Here is a 21864-nt window from a genome sequence, read left to right as displayed (position 1 = left end):
GCCTGTTGCCCTGAAATTCTCAACCCACTGCAAGATGGTTTCCGATCTGGGACGTTTTGGTTCCGTGGAATACTGAAACGTCTTCGAAAGGCCCTCTGCACGGCGATCACGGAACGGTTGTTTGTGAAGAACGCTTCGACAGCGAACGCACGGTGTGCTCCCGACCACGCCATGTTGGTGACTGAGGACGGTTGGGGTTGGGCTACCAGCAGACCCTAGCCCCGCCCCTCCAGCCTCACTACTGCCAGTGCTACAGCCTTTCGAAATGTGGGAGTTTTTTTTGGGGTCACCCTGTATATATATATATATATATATATATATATATATATATTTATAAATATATATATGTATGCATATATATATATATATGTATGTATGTATGTATATATATATATGTATGTATGTATGTATGTATATATATATATATATATATATATATATATATATATATATATATATATATATATATATATATATATATATATATATGTGTATGTATGTATGTATGTATGTATGTATGTATGTATGTATGTATGTATGTATATACAGACTTGGCATTTAATATGGAATATTTTTTTTGTGGGGGTGAACTTACTTTTCAAGATGTCTTAGAACCAAAAGTTCATTGGAATTATGTTGAAATTATTGTAGATTTTGTTAATGTGACCTTTAAAAGAAACAAAAACCACATTTGACATTTCGAAACAAATAAATTGATCCTTGAAAGTGATGTAAACCAATATCGAACTCAATTCATGGACAGTACTATGTTAAACTTCTGTACGTTTTCCAGAAGTATCTCTTTATTTTGCACATTAGCCAAAAAAATTTTTAACAAAAACAAAAGTTAAATTACGACTGGGATTACGGACAGTAAAATTACAGTTCAGTGCTTCGTGTAACCCCCACGAGCATTCAGGAGAGCACGTACACGTTGAGGCATGCTGTTCACGAGATTTGCCAAGGTTTGGACAGGAATCGCTTGCCATGCAGTGACAAATAGCCTGCTGCAATTCACGCACAGAGGTCGGCTGCTGGTCCAAGTGGTCGATTTGACGCGTTAATTCTGCCCACAAGTTCTCTATCGGATTCATATCCGGGGACATGGCAGGCCACTCCATATGCTCTACACCACGGTCAGCAAGAAAGTGTTGGATCATGCGAGCACGATGAGGCCGTGCATTGTCATCTTGGAAGACAAAGTTTCCTCGAAAGGCTGCACTAGCAAATGGAAGCAATGTTTCTTCCAGAATGGCCCTGTACTTGAACTGGTTCAGGTTTCCATTCAGAACAACCAGGTCAGTTTTGCCCCCTGCATGAAAAGCAGCCCAAACTGTCACCCCACCACCTCCAGCTTGGACTCTTGGCACTATACAATCTTTGTTGTAGGCTTCATTCACTTGTCTGCGCACTCGGACGCGGCCAACTTGACGATAGACCAGAAATCTAGACTCGTCACTGAAGATCACGTGATTCCAGTGTCCTGACTGCCATTGACGGTGCTCTCTGGCCCACTGCAATTGGCGCTGGCGGTGTTGACTGGTCAGGCGTGGCTTTCTCAAGGGACGCCTGGCACGATAGCCTGCTTGAACCAGTCGTTGGTTGACTAGCCTTCTGGATACAGGCACATTTGTCAGTTGCTGCCACTCAGCCCTAAGCCGATTAGCTGACTTGGTACGGCCATTGCGGACTAACCGGTGCAGCTGGCGATCATCCCTCCATGTGGTTCTGCGGGGACGTCCTGGCCTCGATATTGGAGTAGGGACACCCCTCTGAGCATTTCGTTTCAGGATCTTTGACACCTGACCTTGAGTGATGCCATACTGCCGAGCTATAGCATGCTGTTTCATGCCGTAATTTCGTAAAGCCACCACTCCATGACAAACAGCATTGTCGAGTTGACGGACCATCTCCAGAGGAAGCGGCAATAACTTTTGGAGACGTGCAGCAGTTGTTTTCCACTAATACAGAACGCAACAACCCTTGTATACCCGACTGTGGAGCCAATCGTCAAATGCACCTGTCCGTACATTTTGCCACGCCACCTGTGATATAATCCTGTTGTTGACTTCTTGCTGCGACAGACAATCAGTGACATGGTTCTTTTAACAAATAAATTACCAAAGTGTAAAAGAAACTCACCCAGATTGATATACTGAGTTAAGAAAGTAAACCCAAGTCAAGAAGAAAAAAAATATTCCATATTAAATGGCCAATTCCACGAGAAACGGTCCGCAGAGGTCAAATTTTAAGTTTGACTGAAAAAGTTCATGTTATGTACCAAATGAAAGCTGAAAAAATGTACTTTCAGATAATGTCAAGATCACCGAGTTAGCTTGCTCTGTTGGCTTACATCACTCGTTGCAATTAATGAAGTCATTCTACTGAAAAGCACAGTAAAATTGGCCCTCGATAATGCAAAGAACTATTAATTCATTAGTCTCTCAATTCATTGGCATGAAGTCAACAAATGCTATCCATCAGAAGATACCTGTATGAAGATTATTTCAAACCCAATTGAAAAAAAATATGAGTTGGCCTTCTATGCTTAATTAACACTCAAATTAGGAGTCAGATGTCACTCCGTGACGTGTCACTCCATAACGAAAATTTGACATTTGTTTACTTTTCTCTTCAACTGGTGGATGAAAAACCAAATAAATCCAGGGTCATTAAGAACTTATACCACCCAATCATTGTACAGTATAATTATATATTTTTTTAAAATCTACAAAAAATAAATTAAAAAGAAAACTTGTCACTCTGTAACGTTACGGAGTGACTCATTCTGTCAAACAATTGATAACTCAGCCTGAAAAAAGGTGGCGACAGAGTAGCTGTCCCAGAATTCATTGCGTGCCAGATTTTACTTCCGTATGACAAGTTTCAAGGTTACGCGTGGTCATCTTGAGCGGTTTTGAAATCGGTTTACATCCAGCAATCGGTGAGTACAAACTACACCTCTGTTGTCACCTGCGGATACGCATCGTAAGAGGAAAACTAGACAAGCCACCGCGGACCGCCAACTTTGCAGTGGACAAGCTGAGTGAAGCCGCTTACAACCTCTACTGTCAGTTTTTGTGGCCTAAAACATTTCATGATCTTTTAGATGATTCGTAGAAGGGTACGGTGCAATTCAAATGGATAATTTGTCGATGCATTCATATTACAGACAGGATGCCATTGACTGCTGCCGAGCGACAAAAGCGTTTTCGAGACAGGCACAAGGAAAAATGCAGGGAGCTGGATGCGAAACGCAAGAGAGAGGCGCGTGCTGCTAATGTTGCGAAGGCAAGGGAAAGTGAACGTGCACGTCAGCGGAGATGTCGGGCGAAGGGCAAAAACACTGAGTCCTGATATTTCATGGATGTCGCCAGGGAAGAAAGACTTTGTGGTCATTAAGTCTGGGAAACGGAAGGACAAGGTTCAAAAGAGTTTCCTAATGATGACAATACGAGAGGCATACAGTTTGTTTTGTGAGAAATATCCAAACATCAAGATCGGCTACTCCAAATTCGCAGCACTTCGTCCAGCCAATGTATGCCTCAATTCAAAGTTTCCGCACAATGTCTGCCTCTGCAGATATCATGAAAACATGCGCCTCTTATTGGAGGCCTTGTCATCTCATGTACCTGGACTTTCGACCAACTTTCGTGAATTCCTTGGAAGCATTGTATGTGATCAGGATTCGGACAACTGCATGACAGGAAAATGTCAGGAATGCCATACCAAGTTTGCCACAGTGTATTCTGTCGACGACTAAACAGCTAACCTGCCACTGAAGTGGTTTCAGTGGGAGACAATTGAGCAGCGGGCCACAAAAGTAGCTAAAGATGGGACTGTTCAGGATGCCCTGCATGAGGTATTGCAAACAACTTCCATGCTTCAGCTTGCACTCATTCATCAAGAGGAAGCAGAGCTACTTCTTTGAAGATAGAAGGAAGGCAGTTAATGGTGATCGCATTGTCGTCCAGGTCGATTTTGCAGAGAACTATGCTGCGATAGAACAGAATGAAATCCAGAGTGCTCATTGGAGCCACGTCCAAGTCACTCTATTCACAGTGTGCGCCTGGATTGATGTTAATGTTACGAGTCTTTCGTTATTGTTAGCGATGACCTCCAGCATGGCAAATATGCTGTTCATACCTTCCTGTCCAATATCATCACCACACTGATATCACGCCACCCCAGGATTATGGCGATTGACTTTTTTTCAGATGGGGCAGCCAGTCAATTTAAACAGAAATTCTTGTTTTCCAATCTAACATTCCTTCAAGAATTGTTCATGATTCAATTATCCTGGAATTTCTTTGCCACATCTCACGGTAAGGGCGCTGTTGATGGGATAGGAGGTGGGGTAAAGAGGAGAGTTTGGTTGGTAAATCTGGCTGGGGATCCTGTATCTGATGCAGAATACTTCTTCCACGTAGCAGCGGCACAGTGCAAAAAGATCGAAGTTTTCTTCATCGCAGCAGGAGACATTCAGAAGTGCCAGTCGCAATTGGACGAGCGCTGGCAGTTAGTGAAGTCGCTTCCGAATACACACCAAACACACTGTGTGAAACCTGTGAGGAAATATGTTGTGAGCGCCTCTATGTACTCAACAGCGGAAGAATTTGAATTGGTGAGTCTTCACCCCGAGTGCCATGTATCATCCTTGGAATGTCCAAATACTGCTAGTCCAGCATCTGCTGAGCGCCCCAGGTCAGACAGTCAACCCCAAGTGCACCCTGGTGACTTTGTGACTGTGCAGTATGTCACAAAAAAATCTAAGAAGTTGTTTGTTGGCCAGGTGACTCAGATAGTAGATGATGGTTGTTTGGAAGTATCATTTTTGCGAAAAGCGGGCCTATCTGACTTGGAATATACATTCCCAGAGGTGGAAGATAAATCCCGGATTGATTCCAACCAAGTCGTCAGATTCCTTCTTCAGCCATCCCTCGACCATCGCAATCATTATGTATTTGCTGAATGTCCTTTGGGAAAGGGAACCTTTTGCAGGGCAGTCATGTGAAGTTTTGTGATGTGGCCAACTGATTAATTCCAAACTTTGTTTTGTTTCTGGTCATCCACTCGTAAATTGTTTTCAATTTCTTTAGTCTATTTCTTGACTTTTGTATATGTTTATTGTATATTTTCTCAGTTCAGATTTTGATTTTTATTATTTTCTACAGTGTTAGATGTTGAAACGCCAGCACAAGTCAGCTGGGTTCAGAATGAAAGTCTGGCGTAATCTAGAAATTATTTGTTGCTTTGGGAGAAATCTCAAAATTGACTCGTCACTCCGTAACGGGATATTTCGTCACTCCGTAACGGGACTATTGTAATTATTTCAGAGTAATTAGGTCAAGTCTGGAATTTTGAAACCCCTGTACTGAAGGTACAACTATTAGTGTATCTTCCCAGTATTTCATTACAATTTTATAACTATTGTGAGAGCAGAGTTTTCAATAAATGTTGTTATTGTTTAATAAATGACAAAAGACAGTGTCACTCCGTAACACAGTTTTTGAATGTTAATTACTTGACAATGGTCCAACTTACAGGAACTCCATTAATATCTCTGTAAAGTGCAATTCTTCCTTTACAATACGATATATAGAGAGTAGGTACTAGTGGCTTTATCGCTGTGCTGGAGCAATCAAAGTTCACAAAAATGACTCAAAGTGTCACTCCATAACGTCATGGAATTGCCCAAATGCCAAGTCTGTATATATACACAAGAACAACAACATGCATTTTAAGGCCATTTTCCCTGCTAGAGTGGGGGTTAGCCTTATATATACAGTGAAACCTTGACTTACGAGTTTAATTCGTTCTGTGACCGAGCTCGTAACTCAATTTGCTCGTTTCTCAAATTAAATTTCCCCATTAAAATGCATTGAAATGCTATTAATCCGTTCCAGCCCGCCAAAAACCACACCAATTTTTTTTTAAATATACAGTATATATAAAAATATCTCGCGCTTTATATTTCACCTGTATGCAGCATACAAGTTGGCAGGATGGCCTGGACTGGAGGTACGCACACTTGACTCTAAACTGTCCAGCCTGGGTTTGAATCCCGACCCAGCTATAACCTGTCATGGGTGAATCACAGGCAGGGTGATTCATCAATGTGTGTACCGCTAAACTGGGCGCCCCGTTTGCGTCCCATTAGTTGTTGGATGTTAAGGATCTGTGTAGTGTTCTGGGCCCTGTGCTATTTTTGGTCTTCATCAATGACCTCATCGAAATGACCTCATCAATGACCCATCGAAAACCTTGATATTTTCTACCCCCGGTAATTCACCCCAGAGTCCTTGCAGTGTTCATATGTTTTATTCCTCTCCCACCTCCCCCCAAGTCCTCCCGATGTCCCTGCTCTCAAATGTTGTGTTTGTGTCCTTCCCCCTCTCTCCCCATATTGTCTGCCGCTCCCCTTGTTTTTTGTGTTTTGTGTGTCGGTTTGTCTTTTTGTGTGATTAATGTTAGCTCTTTCACGAGCCTCGATCTTGTATACAAAAAAAAAAAAAATCACCGTGTCTTCCACAAAGAGAAGGCGAGCTATCGCCGGCACTCTGAACAAGTTGTGGCCTGACATGCTCTTCTCCTCTGCCGTTATATACGTCCTCCTCGGCATCTTTTTCCAGAAGAGCCCTGTCTCGTCACAGTTGAAGATTTGCTGGGGGATGTATCCTTCAGCTTCTATCAGTTCGGCAAAAGTTATAATAAAATCTTCAGCTGCCTTCACATCCGAGCTTGCTGCCTCACCATGCCTGACGACGGAGTGAATGCCGGTCCTCTTCTTAAAATTATCAAACCATCCCCGACTGGCTTTGAATGACTTCCGATGCCTCGTCCGTTGATGTTCCCGCCGTCTGCTGCACCAAATCCCCGTAAATGTCTCGGGCCTTCTCACAGATGATGCTCTCGGTCACGGTATCTCCTGCGAGCTGCTTCTCCGTCAACCACACAAACAACAACTTCTCCATCTCTTCATGGACAGAGGTCCGGAGCTTTGAAATAATCGTAACGCCCTTGGCTGGCGTTATAGCCTTTATCGACTCCTTCTGCTTCAAAATCGTACATATCGTAGAAGTACTACGATCGTACTGCCACGCCAAGTCGACAACACGCACACCTCGCTCATGTTTTTCGACGATTACGTGTTTTATATCCAAGCACATCATCCTCTTCTTCTTCTCAGTACTGCCCTTGGCACTCAATTTCTTAGGACCCATGGTTAAAACTAAGAAATTTTCCAAAATAACCAACATGCGAAAACAAAGCAGCAGCGATATACGGCAGAGATGCTTGCACGGCAAGATAACCACGTGACCGGAACCCACCTGGTGGCGGGTGGCGTAAGCTCGTAACTCAGATCTCGGCTCGCATCTCAAAGCAAAAAACCGCCCGAGCGACGGCTCGTATCTCGGAAAACTCGTAAGTTGGTGCACTCGTAAGTCAAGGTTTCACTGTATGTATGTATGTATATATATATATATATATATATATATATATATATATATATATATATATATATATATATATATATATATATATATATATATATTTATATATATATATATATATATATATATATATATATATATATATATATAATTAGCTAACTAATTAGCTAAGATTAGCTAACTAATCTAAAAACAATCTAATCATATATAAGGTACTAATCACCCAATATATATATATATATATATATATATATATATATATATATATATATTTGATTCGATTCGATTCAATTCGATTCGATTTAAATGAGTCTTTACAGATTATCAGGTCACAGTAAAAACTGAAGTTCATACCAGATGACGCAATTGGTCTGCAATGGTTGTTTTCAGGAAACAGAGAATTTTGGAGAAACTGCAGCTTTGTGATTTGTAAACTTGGTTCTTGGTCGGGTTTCCCATCTTGTCTTTCCCATCAGCGATGGGATGTCACTCGCTTCCTACTTTTATCGGCTGCAGACTGCTGACTGTAAATCACACTGCCTATTATCTATTGAAGATATATTTTTAATAAGATTTTGGAGCCAGTTTTATTGTTTGCTAAAATCGTTGTCACAAGCTGCCATGTGAACGCAATTTCTTGTTGTTAGGTAATAACGTGGTTGATCCCTCAGCTTGTGAATCTGTATTTTCCTACGGCTTCATAATGTTCTGTCAGAAAGAACAGCTGGATGCACCAGCATCAAGTTGCCATTGCAATGCTGATAAACCTTGCTTCAAAATGATGCAATGATGGCATAAAGTTGGCCATTCCACTTTCAGTTCATGCACAGCTTGCAGTGTTTAACGACAGTAAGGTAGTTTTGTTGGTTTTGCCAATCACTAGCAAAGTTACCTTTTTCAATCAACTGACTAAGTTAGCATTTTAAAAACGAATTGATGGACTTCCTCGATTCAAATGCTTTTTTTTTTTTGGTAAAACAACTGATCGGTATTGTTTTGCACAGACTGAGCGGGCACGCATTGGGACCGCAATGAGATCTGGACCACAGGTAGCAGGAGCCATCATGGATGTGTGTTGTTACACGCAGGCTCAAATGGAAACCAACTTGCATCATATTCGTGCAGAGGTAAGGAGACTGTGACTTGTCCTTTTTAATACCAGTTAAAATCACCTAGTGATGTCATACTTTAATTATTTGTTATTGTAATATGAGGATGCATATTATTGCCCATCGTGTAAACTGATGCTATATGTTAAAGTCCAAGCTCAACTGAATGGTGTCCTTGTCTTTCAGGCAGCATCCAGGGAGGAAGAGCTCAGGAATATGTATGATGCAAAGGTGGTTGAGTTAGCTGACGTAACGTGAGTACTGTACCTTTATGTACATGTGTACTTTTTAATTGAGAGCATTCATATATAAGCGACACCCTTTATTCGCAATGTCTCTCTGTCTTAGTCACATGCTCTTTCGTCTGTCGTTACGATAACTTCATGCTGAGGTGCCCGAAGCTGAAGCTTTGTACATATCTGCATCCTACAATGATGTAGATCTAATTAAGCTTTGATTGATGCACAGATGTCAAAGCAGTTAAAGAACAGGAACAAAAAATGCAAAACACAAACCTGGAATCATGTACACATCTCCATTAGATTTTTTTTTTTTTTGTATACAAGATCGAGGCTCGTGAAAGAGCTAACATTAATCACACAAAAAGTCAAACCGACACATAAAACACAAAACAAGGGGGGCGGCAGACAAGATGGGGAGAGAGGGGGAAGGACACAAACACAACATTTGAGAGCAGGGACATCAAGAGAACCGTGAGAGGGGGAAGGCTTGGGGGGAGGTGGGAGAGGTAGAAAACACATGGACACTGTAAGGACTTCCACGAAAGAAGTTGGAATTTCAAAAAAGTGTATCTGGGGTGAATTAGCAGGGGTAGAAAAGATCAAGGCTTTGTATAGGGGAAGATAAGAGATGGTGGTGAACAGCTGTTTTAAAGACCTGGAGGGAGGTGTGGGATTGAAGGGAGTGGGGGAGTTTGTTCCAGAGGCAAGGTGAGCAGTGAGCCTAGATTTTGGCAGTTTAACCATAAGAGGGTTGCTGGCAGATCTTGTGCGACCTGTAGGAATATTTGGGGGACAGAGCACAGAGAGAGCTGGGGGAGCAAGGCCGGAGAGGAGTCGGTAGAAGACAGAAAGACCACCAACCTGCCTGCGGTGAGTGAGTGAAAGGCCCTCGGAGTTAGCTTCATCGCAGGAGATTCCAATGATTCTGAAAGCTTTGGTTTCAACAGCGTGAAGCCGAGCTACTTACCTCAGAATGATGAAAATAGGTAATTATATGTCGACCTTTTTCACACACAGTTTCCAAGTTAAATGTCACGAAGACAAAAGTTGGTGTTTATTTATTTTTGGTTTGTATAGTTTAATCCCTTTGGTTGCACAGATTCATTCCATAGAGCATTAAATTTCAAAGGTGTTCAACTCGATTGCACTTTTAAAAACTAAAAATACAATAATTGAACATGATTTGGCATACCAAGCAAGCATTGCTCATTATGAAAAAAAAATGCAGTCTGCATTGATTGAATGATTGAATCTGAATTCATTGAATCTGAATGATAATAATCGCAATAATTCAAGAGTGTAGAGGTTGGGTGCCAAATGCTTATTAGTTTCCTAGGGCCTCACATGCTTGCCAGATCTCATCGACCACTGGCCAGTCATCCAATGCTGAACAGTGCATGGCTACTTTATTAAAATACGTATGTTATTATGAAAAGGTTTGGCACACGGAAGAGCAGAACAGAGGGTAAAGGGTCATCAGACAGTGGCTTGAAGGGGAAACAGGTGGATGAGAACGCATAGATGGATCACAGCACAGGAGGTTTGCAGATTTTAAAAAAGCAACGGTCTCAACAGATTTCGAAATTGGAAAGACAACGAGGTGGCGATGAACAGAAGATTTGGAAGCTTGGAAAGAGCATGAGGCAACGGACTCCGGAAGATTGTTCTATATGTGAGACAGTAGAAGAAGCTAATAACGTTTAGCATTAAGCTTAGACCTGGGGAGGGTAATAAGGTGAGCGCTTCTGGAAGAATGGGTGTGATGGAGTGGCGAGGATTGGTGGAGAGGTGAGATGGTGGCTGGTGCAAGAGATGATAAAAGACCAAGGCCACTAACCTACCTGTGTTGAGCGAGAGGCAGACTTGATACTCAGCCTCCCATTAAGATGTGAATGGCACAAAGGTTTTAGCCACCATTCCCTTAAGGGGTAAGATGGGAAACAGCAATGACGGTTCAAAAAGGTGAAATATATTCCATCGTATTTTGAATAAAGGCCTTCATATTTTTTTAAGCTGAGAACTGCAAAATAATTGTGCCTCTGTGGAAAATTCCAAGTCAGCAGCTGACTGTGAATCTGTAAGCTTACTGAAGGGCACGAGGGGTTTGTACTGCTTCGTGAATATTGATTCTTATTGTGATCCCAGTTAGGCCTCATCACCACCCAAGATGGACCGAATGAGTGGGACCTTGGGTCTCACTCATTTTGATCAGTCCATCCTCGGTGATGACAGCGCCCAATAGGGATCACAACATGGCCGATCCCTTAGCTCAAGGGAGGTTCTTAAAGTTTCTTCCCAACGGAAAGTCAGTGGAGGCCATTCAACACTTTGCGTTTGCATTCCTTAGGCTCCCCTCTAACAGACTGTACTGATCTCGTCTCAGAAACTCATTCAACCACCGAAACACTGAACTTTGCGACCCAGTTATTTGGTCCGGCTTATCTTTATCAGGCACACTTTAAAACCCATTTTGAGCTTCAGTACTGCATTAAATAAAGCCTTTGGTGGCAGCCTCCAGATCCTTTAAATTTTCTTTGTATAAATTCTGATTAGCATTGTTTTTAGTACGGGCTTGCTTTCATTGGGTCAGTCTAAACCAGTGTTGAACAAGCTGAGTGTTTGTAAAGATATTCGGCATCAACATGATAGATAGGTACGTCATAGCTCCAGCGGATAAAGCTGCTAATAATTTTGTTGTAATTTGTAAAAGTTTTATGTGGAGGTTTTATTAAAAGAGTTATGCATCGATATGGTTACATTCACTCGTACAGGAAATAGCACATATTTTCTTCAGGATATTATCTCTGAGCATCAGGAAATTTCAGTTAATAATTTCAGTATTAAATGTAAAGTGGTAAATTTTTGTATTCCTCAGCTTTTCTAGATCCCTAAGCTTCATAAGAACCCGTACAAGTATAGGTTTATAGCTTGTGCCAGGCAGTGTACCACCAAATGGTTAACAGTTATAGTTAACTCTGGCTTGCAAGTTGTTAGGGAACAGTTCAGAAAATATTGTTTGGCAATTGAGAAGAATTCTGGCGTTAACACTTTCTGGAGCATTAATTATACTTTGGAGTTCTTGGATAGGATTAGATGCCTCACTATCAAGTTGGATGAGGTTTTTGATTTTTCAACTTTACATACAAATTTGTATTTAGCACTAGTAAGGGATTCAAAGTAATTCTTCAAAACAACCTCTTCAAAGTAATTGACAAGGTTTTTAGCTCTTTTAATAAGTTTTGAGTTAGGTCTGATAGAACATTCTTTTGGAAAAATAAATACTCATGTTTTCATTGTTTTGATAAGCAGAAGTTTAAGGATGCTGTTAATTTTATTTTATTTAATACTTTTGTGTCCTTTTGTGGACCCGGTGTGTACCCCGGTTTAGAATAGGTACACCGTATCCCTGCGTGTCAAAAGAGGCGACGAAAAGGGTTGGCGTCAGGAAGGGCATCTGGCCATAAAAACATTGCCTCAAAAAGAGAACCATGACAATTACAACTACATATGGGCAGGGTACAGCCCGAAGTACCCCATGGGGGACCCCACTCCCTCTCGTCAAAACTCAAGGTGGGGAACCCGATCGAAGCAAGGGTGGAAATCACTCCATTTATGACGACGAAACGTCTCATGCCCGACGTGGAGATCGGTTTCTGAGGTTTGGGATGTGGAATGTAGGGACCATGACAGGGAGATCAGGAGAAGTGGTGGAAGTATTGGTCAGAAGACGAGTGGACATATGTTGTGTGCAGAAGACGAGTTGGAAGGGAAGTGGTGTGAGAATGGTGAAGGGTAGGCAGGGACAGAAATACAAGTTTGTGTGGCAAGGGTGCCCAGAAGGCGTGAATGGTGTTGCTGTCCTGTTTTCTGAGGAGTTTGTAGACAGTGTGGTGAGTGTGACTAGAGTGAGTGAAAGGTTGATGATGGTGAAAATGATGATTGGAAAGCTCTTGGTGAACGTCATCTCGGGATATGCTCCGCAGGTTGGTCGGAGCGATGAAGAGAAGGACAAGTTCTGGTGTGCGATAGAGAAGCTGATGGAAAACGTGAAAGATGAGGAAGTTGTTGTGGTAGGGGGAGACCTAAATGGACATGTGGGAAGGAGTATGGACGGTTTTGCGGGAGTTCATGGGGGTTATGGATATAGTGTGAGAAATGGAGAAGGTGAAAGGATTTTGGAGTTTGCTGATGGAGCTGATTTGTTGATTTGTAATACTCAGTTCCTGAAAGAGGATAATAAGCTTGTTACATACACGTCAGGTGGGTCGACGACAACCGTTGATTACCTGCTGGTGCGTAGGCGAGATAGGGGCCACCACTGGGACACAAAGGTGATCCCGGGGGAGGAGGCTGTTTCACAGCACCACTTGGTTGTCTGCGACATAAGGGTGAAAGGTGCGAGGAGAGCTCGGCGGGTGAAGTACCAACTGAGAATGAAGGTGTGGAGGTTGAAAGAGGTGACAGTGAGACAGCATTAAAAGAGAGGCTGAGTGTGGCAGAGGATGATGTGGTTGAGCTTGAAAATGGTTGGATGTCAATGAAAGATAGTCTGTTGGGAGCCGTTGGTGAGGTATGTGGATGGACAAAAGGACCACTGAGGCACTCAGACACATGGTGGTAGGATGATGAAGTTGGAAAGAAGATTGACGAGAAGAGGAAGAAGTTCAAGGAGTGGCAGAAGGCGAAGGGTATGGGGGCAGAAAATGCAGAGCATGGAAGTTATAAGGCTGCAAAGAAAGAGGTAGCAAAGGCACAGGAGGCATGCAGGAAAATGTTCGGCGAACGCTTGATTCGGAAGAGGGTCAGAGAGCGGTATTCAGGATTGCAAAGCAGATAGCGAAAGAGAGGTGTGATGTGATGGGGGTGAGTTGCTTGAAGGATGAAGTGGGACAAATTGTTGTGGACCCAGATGGAATTAAAGGAAGATGGAAGAGATATGTGGAAATACTGTTGAATGCAGAGAATGAATGGGATGGCAACATAGAGAGTAACCCAGTTTTAGAACCGGTAGAGAAGATAACCGAGAAGGAAGTTGAGGAAGCGATCAAAGCAATGAAGAGTAGAAAAGCGGGAGGGCCGACGGGAGTTGTGGGCAGCGGGAAATTGGGGTGTGAAGAGAATGACGGAGATCTGCAATCTGGTGGTGAAAGAAGGCCGCATTCCAGTCGATTGGGAACTGAGTACCCTCGTCCCTCTATACAAGGGGAAAGGTGACCCTCTGGACTGTGGCTCATATCGAGCGATAAAGTTATTGGAGCATGGAATGAAGGTATTGGAAAGGGTGTTGGAGAGGAGGATAAGGAAGAAAGTGAAGATTGACGAAATGCAGTTTGGATTTATGCCAGGAAGAGGAACGACAGACGAGCTTTTTATTGTGAGGCAGTTGCAGGAGAAGTACATGGAGAAGAGGAAGAAGTTGTTTATTGGGTTTGTTGATCTGGAGAAAACATTCGATAGGGTTTCACGTGAAGTCGTGACATGGGCATTGAGGAAGTTAGGAGTGGAGGAATGGTTGATCAGAGTAGTGATGGCAATGTACAAAAGAGCGCGCACAGCTGTAAGGACGAAGGACGGGAACAGTGGTGAGTTTGAGGTGAAGGTGGTAGTGCATCAGGGGTCGGTACTAAGTTCACTGCAATTTGTAGCTGTGATGGAGGTGCTGGCTCGGAACATAAAGGAGGGTTTACCGTGGGAGTTGTTGTATGCAGATGATCTGGTGTTGATTGCAGAAAGTATGGATGGACTGAAGGAGAAGATGAACAAGTGGAAGGAATGTATGGAGACAAAAAGGTCTGAAGGTGAATATCGGAAAAACGAAGGTGATGGCAAGTGGTAAAGCATGTGGTGAGGTGGAAAGAACTGGGAAGTGGCCCTGTGCTGTGTGTAGGAAGGGTGTCGGAGTGAATTCCATTCAATGTACAATGTGCGCTGAGTGGGTTCATCAAAAATGTAGTGGTTTGAGAGGGTCATTAACAAGTGTGGCAGCTACATTCAAGTGTAAGGTGTGCACAGAGGGAGCTGCAGATGGAGGAAATGTTGAGTTGGATCTTGGAGACGGCGTGAAGCTGGAAGGTGTGAAAACATTTTGTTACCTAGGAGACATGCTGAATGGAGAAGGTGGATCAGACTCGGCAACGGTTGCTAGAGTGAGATGTGCATGGAAGAGGTTTCGGGAACTGAGTGGTGTGCTGACGAGGAGAGGAGTGTCGTTGAAGCTGAAGGGAAAGGTGTATGCTGCATGTGTGAGAAGTGTTATGATTTATGGGAGCAAGACATGGGTAATGAACGTAGAGCAGCAACGAAGGCTGGAAAGGGTGGAAATGCGAATGGTTCGGTGGATGTGTGGAGTATCGTTGAGAGAGAGGAAGACAAATGATGAATTGCGAAAGATGGTGCGAATAGAGCCTGTGATGGATGCTGTGAAGAGAAACAGTTTGAGATGGTTTGGTCATGTGTTGAGGAAGGATGAAAGTGACTGGTTGAGAAGAGTGATGGAAATGAATGTAGAAGGAAGTAGAGGCCGGGGAAGACCGAGAAAGACTTGGCTAAAGATGGTCAAAGAAGAAATGTGGGCAAGGGGGTTAACAAGGGGAGATGCAGAAAATAGGGCAAAATGGAGAAGATTGTCATGGGGACCGCAAGGCTAGCCCCTGCTCTTGCAGGGAAAATGGCCTTAAAATGCCTGTTGTTGTTTGTGTCCTTTTGTGGGATAATGTTTCAACAGGTTAAGGGTATTTATATGGGTAGGAATTGCAGCCCCCTACTAGTGGGCATTTTTTTTAATTTTCTGTGAATTTTAATTTACGCAGAAACTGATGAAGGAGAAAAAATTAGGATTAGCTAAAATATTGTCTTATACGTGTCGTTACATAGTTGATATTTGTGTGGTTAACTTTAACTTTTTGGATCGGTTGCTTTACAAGATTTATCCAGATAGTCTGATTGCAAACAAGAGTGGTAATGATTGTACAGTTGCTATATATCTGGAAGTGTTGGTTAGAGTTGGACTGAATGTCTTTAGTACAAGTGTGTATCATAAAGTTGGTTATTTCAGTTTCCTTGTAGTCTGGTACACCTTTCCAGGTAGCACAATGTACCAATTAAAATGGGTTATAATGTCTTCTCATCTCAGCTACTTAGATTTGCAAGAATTTGTTCAGTAAAAGATGATTTTGTGGAATGTGCTGAGAAGGTTTTTTCCATCATGTTAAACAGGGGATATTTGGCTAATTGTTTGATCAGGTCTTGTGAATGTCTTTTGACTCCATCGTCACCTTTTGTTTAAGTTTGCTTGCTTTTCATGTAAGCAAGTTCCTATTGCATTGCATTTGATATAATAATGTTGAATTAATCATTTTAGTAAAGATAATTCTTTAATCTTTGTTATTAATTCAACATATATATTGTTACGGACCGCGGATAAGGTGTTAATTTGCCGAGCGGATGGCGCCGCGGCCCGAACCGTTTTTACAATGACTAAGACCCGATTCCTTAAACGTGGGCCAAATCGTGCCACAGATATTCAATGGGGAAAAGACAAAGGCGACACGGATGTGAAGAAGAGGAAGACAGAAGTAGGGAATACGAATATAATTTATTTGCTATTTACAACCAAAAGTAACCAAGGAGAAGGAAGGATAATAAAATAATTTACAGAAGAATTCAAGGAGACACAGTGAAATGCTAGCTTATCTACACAGGCTTAACTTATACCCTGGACAGAACAAACAAAACAAACTCACTTACACAAAAGGATGGAAGGCCAGGAATCGTTTGGAGGGTTGAGCAGGTGGAATCACAGGGCACAGCGAGCAGGTCCACTCCGGGCGGGAAGCGAGGAGCCGGCAGCTCCTTGTATTCGGCTTTAGCCTTTACACCGCACACCGGCAGGGTCACTCACTGCCCCGTCAGGGCTTCACGCGGCTGGTTGAAGCGGCTCTCTGCAGAACTCTTTCTTTGCACTTCTGGACTTGGACTCCTCTTCCGTCTCTGGCGCACTTCTGGTTTCGCACTTCTCGCAACCCTTTCTTTGCACTTCTCACTTGGCCTCCTCCTCATCACTCCTGGTCAAAGGCTTCCGCGTGCGCTTTTTATAACGCCGCGGGCGATCAAGCCGCCGGCCGCTAGAACACGCCCATCGGTGAGCTCGCCTCGGCCCTGATTGGTCGGCACGGGCCCTCTGGCTCCACCCTTGATGACGATGGGCGGCACGCCCAGGATTCGGCAGCTCCTCCCCCTTCTTCTCCAAGCCTACCTAGTGGCTAATGGAGTCGCGGTGAATGCAGTTGGCAATTGAGGCTTTGGGAATGGGAATGAAAGGGGATCTACCTATTTGGATTCGGTGCAATGGAGTGTCAATTAATGGAAGACAAATCCTTAGCTTAATACACAGAATAAGGAAATAACTGTCGACAAGGAGGAAATCTATTATTGGCTACGTGGGTGCTTGTGAAATAACTACGGGCACGACCTTTGACCTTTATACACAACTGGAGGCAGGAGGGTCCACAATAAAGCAATTTAAAAAAACACAATCCTCATATCCACAACAATATTTATTTATCAATAGTATATTAAATTCGAATCCCGGTCGATCGCTGAATTAACGCCAGAGGGGTTGACTCAGCCTGTCATCCTTCCGAGGTCGGCAAATTGAACCAGCTTGCTGGGATGATCGGTGTGTACCCCGATTTAGAATAGGTGCACCGTATCCCTGCGCATCATAAGAGCGTGACCAAGGGTTGGTGTCAGGAAGGGCATCCGGCCATAAAAACATTGCCTCAAACAGGGAACCATGATTGTCATGGGGCCCGCAAGGCTAACCCCAGCTCTAGTGGGGAAAATGACCTTAAAACGATCATTCATTCATTCATTCAATAGTATATTAAACAATGGAGGTATTTAGATAAAAAAATAATATTTATAAAATACATTATGAACTCGTAAACTAAAACTACATAGAACTAATAAACTTCGTTCTAGGAGGTAATGGGTGAGAACGGCACTCGATAGAGTGCATACCTCCGCCAGGCTGAACAGTTTGTTTTGTATCCCAATGATAGGCTGGATCTGGACTCGGACCTGCACCAAAATCTAATTGGCTTGTTCTTGTCACCTTACCAACTCATCCATCAAGTTTAGTCATAACTCATCCATAACGTGTTTATATCATGGTATATGTCGGTTTTAGCCCAATCTCTCACTGGTGAAGAATCACTTAAAAATTAAATAACCCTCGTATCAGAATCCATATTCAGATCTTCATCAAAATTGTACCATTTCTTCCTTGTCACACACCCAACCTGTCCACCACGTTTCGTCCAAATCCGTCCATAAATTTTTGAGATATCCTGCTACATATCGTTTTTGACCCTATCTCCCAATGGTGAAGAATCATTGAAAAATTCTACTAGCCGGATCCGAATCCAGAGGTCCACACCAAATTCGAATCATTTTGTCCTCGTCACATACACTTCCTCTCTGCCAAATTTCGGCCGAATCCATCCACAACTTTTTGAGATATCTTGTTCACAGATAGACAGGGGTGAAAACATAACCTCCATCCACCTCCGGATGCACCTGCACCAAAATCATTAAAAGCATTAAAATGCTTTTAAATAATTATTAATTATTTAAATTTTTTAATTAAATTTAAATTTTAAATTAATTTAAATTTTAATTATTTAAAGTAATAAGCATTAAAATAATTTATTGGTGGTTGCTCGGATACGCAGTGCAGCATGTTAAAATCGGTTATTAATGACAGTTTAAGTATTTGAATAAAATTTTGAGTCGATGGTTACATTGAGGTGCTGTTTAATGGACATGTCTATTGTCTATCACGTAAAGTGTTTATCGCTTAGTATATTATCATATAAAGTGATGTGTTATTTATGTTATTAGTTTGTGGTTATACTTTAAATATAAGTGGTAATTACATAAGTTTGAACAAAGATATTGCATTGTTGTGTTGACTGTCTGGATACAACTTTGAGGTTGTGGCTCCATTGATGTTGAGTAATCTACTGATGTGGACCTGCAGTCAGGGTTGTGGATCCGCCGTTTGGAGAGATACTGGGCGAAAGGATCGAAACCTCTGAAAAACGGTGCCCAGCTGATGATCTGGACAGTTGGAAAATCAGTCAATTGCTTATAAGTTTTAGGATACAACTTCAAATATAATAGATTTTTTCAAGTACATAATATATCTGTGTATGTGTGTTTGTTTAGGTGAGTTTATATGTACATGTGCATGGAGAGTCGTAGCCAAAAATATTGGCACCCTTGCACTTTTTGCAAATACAATCTCGAAAGAAAAGTTGAAATTGACGAAAGTATTTGGTCTCCACAATTCTTTATTTCACTGTTAATATTACAAAACCTTTGTTTTGATTCAGAACTTGATATATCCTTTTAAATACCAAAATGAAAAGAAATGGCATTATAGAATGAAATGCATTTTCAAAGGCCTGTAACATCAAAGCCATTAATTGAGTCTCCCTCATGGCTTAAAATCGACTCTAATTCGATATCTCATTTCATTTTTCAGTCACCAACATGGTATTCAGCCCTCCCCCCCCCCCCCTCCCGTGTGTGTGTGTGTGTGTGTGTGTGTGTGTGTGTGTGTGTGTGTGTGTGTGTGTGTGTGTGTGTGTGTGTGTGTGTGTGTGTGTGAGACCCATTCCCCCATGTGTGTGAGAACCATTCCCCTGTGTGTGTGTGACCCACTCCACCGTGTGTGTGTGTGACCCACTCCACCGTGTGTGTGTGACCCACTCCACCGTGTGTGTGTGTGTGACCCACTCCACCGTGTGTGTGTGTGTGTGTGACCCACTCCACCGTGTATGTGTGACCCACTCCACTGTGTGTGTGTGTGTGTGTGTGTGTGTGACCTACTCCACCGTGTGTGTGTGTGTGACCCACTCCACCGTGTGTGTGTGTGTGTGTGTGTATGAGACCCACTCCACCGTGTGTGTGAGACCCACTCCACCGTGTGTGTGAGACCCACTCCACCGTGTGTGTGAGACCCACTCCACCGTGTGTGTGAGACCCACTCCACCGTGTGTGTGAGACCCACTCCACCGTGTGTGTGTGACCCACTCCACCGTGTGTGTGTGTGTGACCCATTCCCCCGTGTGTGTGTGACCCATTCCCCCATGTGTGCGGGACCCATTCCCGCGTGTGTGTGTGTGACCCATTCCCCTGTGTGTGTGTGTGTGACCCATTCCCCTGTGTGTGTGTGTGACCCATTCCCCCGTGTGTGTGTGTGACCCATTCCCCCATGTGTGTGTGTGACCCATTCCCCCGTGTGTGTGTGTGACCCATTCCCCCGTGTGTGTGTGTGACCCATACCCCTGTGTGTGTGTGTGACCCATTCCCCCGTGTGTGTGTGTGACCCATTCCCCCGTGTGTGTGTGACCCATTCCCCCGTGTGTGTGTGTGTGACCCATTCCCCAGTGTGTGTGTGACCCATTCCCCCATGTGTGTGTGACCCATTCCCCCATGTGTGTGTGACCCATTCCCCCATGTGTGTGTGACCCATTCCCCCATGTGTGTGTGACCCATTCCCCCATGTGTGTGTGACCCACTCCACCGTGTGTGTGTGTGTGTGTGTGTGTGTGTGTGTGTGTGTGTGTGTGTGTGTGTGTGACCCATTCCCCCGTGTGTGTGTGTGACACCCCCCCCCCACCCCCCCGTGTGTGTGTGACCCATTCCACCGTGTGTGTGCGACCCACTCCAGTGTGTGTGTTTGTGTGTGTGTGACCCACTCCGTGTGTGTGTGTGTGTATTATTTTGGCTTGTCCGCACCATGTGGGCGCTTCCAGGATAAACTTTAGCCGGGGCACGTTAGGCGGCCCGGTCTGAAACCGCCGCACGCGCACCAGACACCTCTGTGAACGCGCGCACACGATGATCCCCCAGTTCTAGCGCTACCATTTTAGACCAGCTACCGCCATTTCCCGGGCACCAGCGTCATGCTCTCGTTTCACCAGAGACATCAGCGATGTGTTTGTGTGTGTGTGTGTGTGCGTGTGCGTGCGTGTGTGACACTTTGCGGTGCAGTGTCCGTGATGTGGGAGGGATGGGGGCGGGGAGAGGATTTGAGGTCTTAAAGTCACATTTTACATTCGGTGGAATGACACATTTCAAACTGTATTTCCCATGTGCACGCACATGCATTCACATGTTATCAGAAGTAAATACATTGTGTATATTTCATCGTTTGTGGATATGATAAATTGCCAGTAACCATTTTATAAATGAATGTGCAGCATCTAAATGAAGATGTCCAAATGTCACACACGTACATGCCCGAGGGATTCCCACGGGTGACCCCACTGCCCACTAGTATGTATATATTGTGTATGTATTGTTGCTTCCCTGGCGATTAAGATTACCCGGCGACGGATAGCCGTACCCGCTTTAACTCCCGAGGCGACTTCCTGATGATTGTGGTTATTTTTGCCCGTGTGGATGGAAGAGATACGAGGCGTTTAACTAAACGAACAAAAGGATTTATTCCCTAAACCACAAAACATGCAAACACGGCAAATAAAATGCAACACAATTATGATTCAATAAAAATAAGGCGCGGACGTAAATATAGAAATAAAGACTGAGGTAAATTTATATTGTGATGTAACTCCAGCCCGACTCAACCACACACACAGGGGGACATAAAATAGAATGTCTAGGCCAGCACTTAACTTGTCTATGGGTGTTTTTGTAAGGCCAGCGGCGGTTGATCTTGAGCCACCTGCGCGGGAAGCTCAAAATGGCAGTTGCGCCACACGTCGAAGGCATCCGCTATCGAGTCTGCGGCAAGCTCATGAAGACTGCCCCCTTCCTCGTCCACTGCCTAGGCAAGCACAACACGGCCTCCAGCTCCTTGGTGAGTCTTAACAGTAGCCCGCCTCTTTAAAAATGCTGCCGATGCAGCAAAAGCTTCACCAGCCCTCAAAAGCGCACACAATTGTCACCACACAAAAAATGGCCAGCCTTCTTGTTCGAGCAAGCAGAACAGCACCCTCCTCTTCCTCTGTCACAAGACCCAATGGC

The 21864-nt window shown here is 43.5% G+C and overlaps 1 protein-coding gene across 10 annotated transcripts in view; it reads left to right on the top strand.

Moving 5' to 3' along the window:
• Positions 1–21864, top strand: part of LOC137423290 (uncharacterized) — a 272768-nt gene that overhangs the window by 193233 nt on the left and 57671 nt on the right. For all 10 annotated transcript variants that reach the window (XM_078774377.1, XM_068110266.2, XM_078774379.1 and 7 more), the window contains 2 exons: positions 8459–8581; positions 8750–8817. In XM_078774377.1, coding sequence (XP_078630503.1) covers positions 8459–8581; positions 8750–8817 — 191 coding nt within the window. The remainder of the gene's footprint in view (positions 1–8458; positions 8582–8749; positions 8818–21864) is intronic.

This window comes from Myxine glutinosa, chromosome 3, assembly GCF_964187855.1.
Source record: "Myxine glutinosa chromosome 3, kmMyxGlut1.1, whole genome shotgun sequence".
In the NCBI taxonomy this organism is placed as follows: Eukaryota; Metazoa; Chordata; class Myxini; order Myxiniformes; family Myxinidae; genus Myxine; species Myxine glutinosa.
The sequence above is the reverse complement of the archived record's forward strand: the minus strand, read 5'-3'. Positions and strand labels throughout refer to the sequence as shown.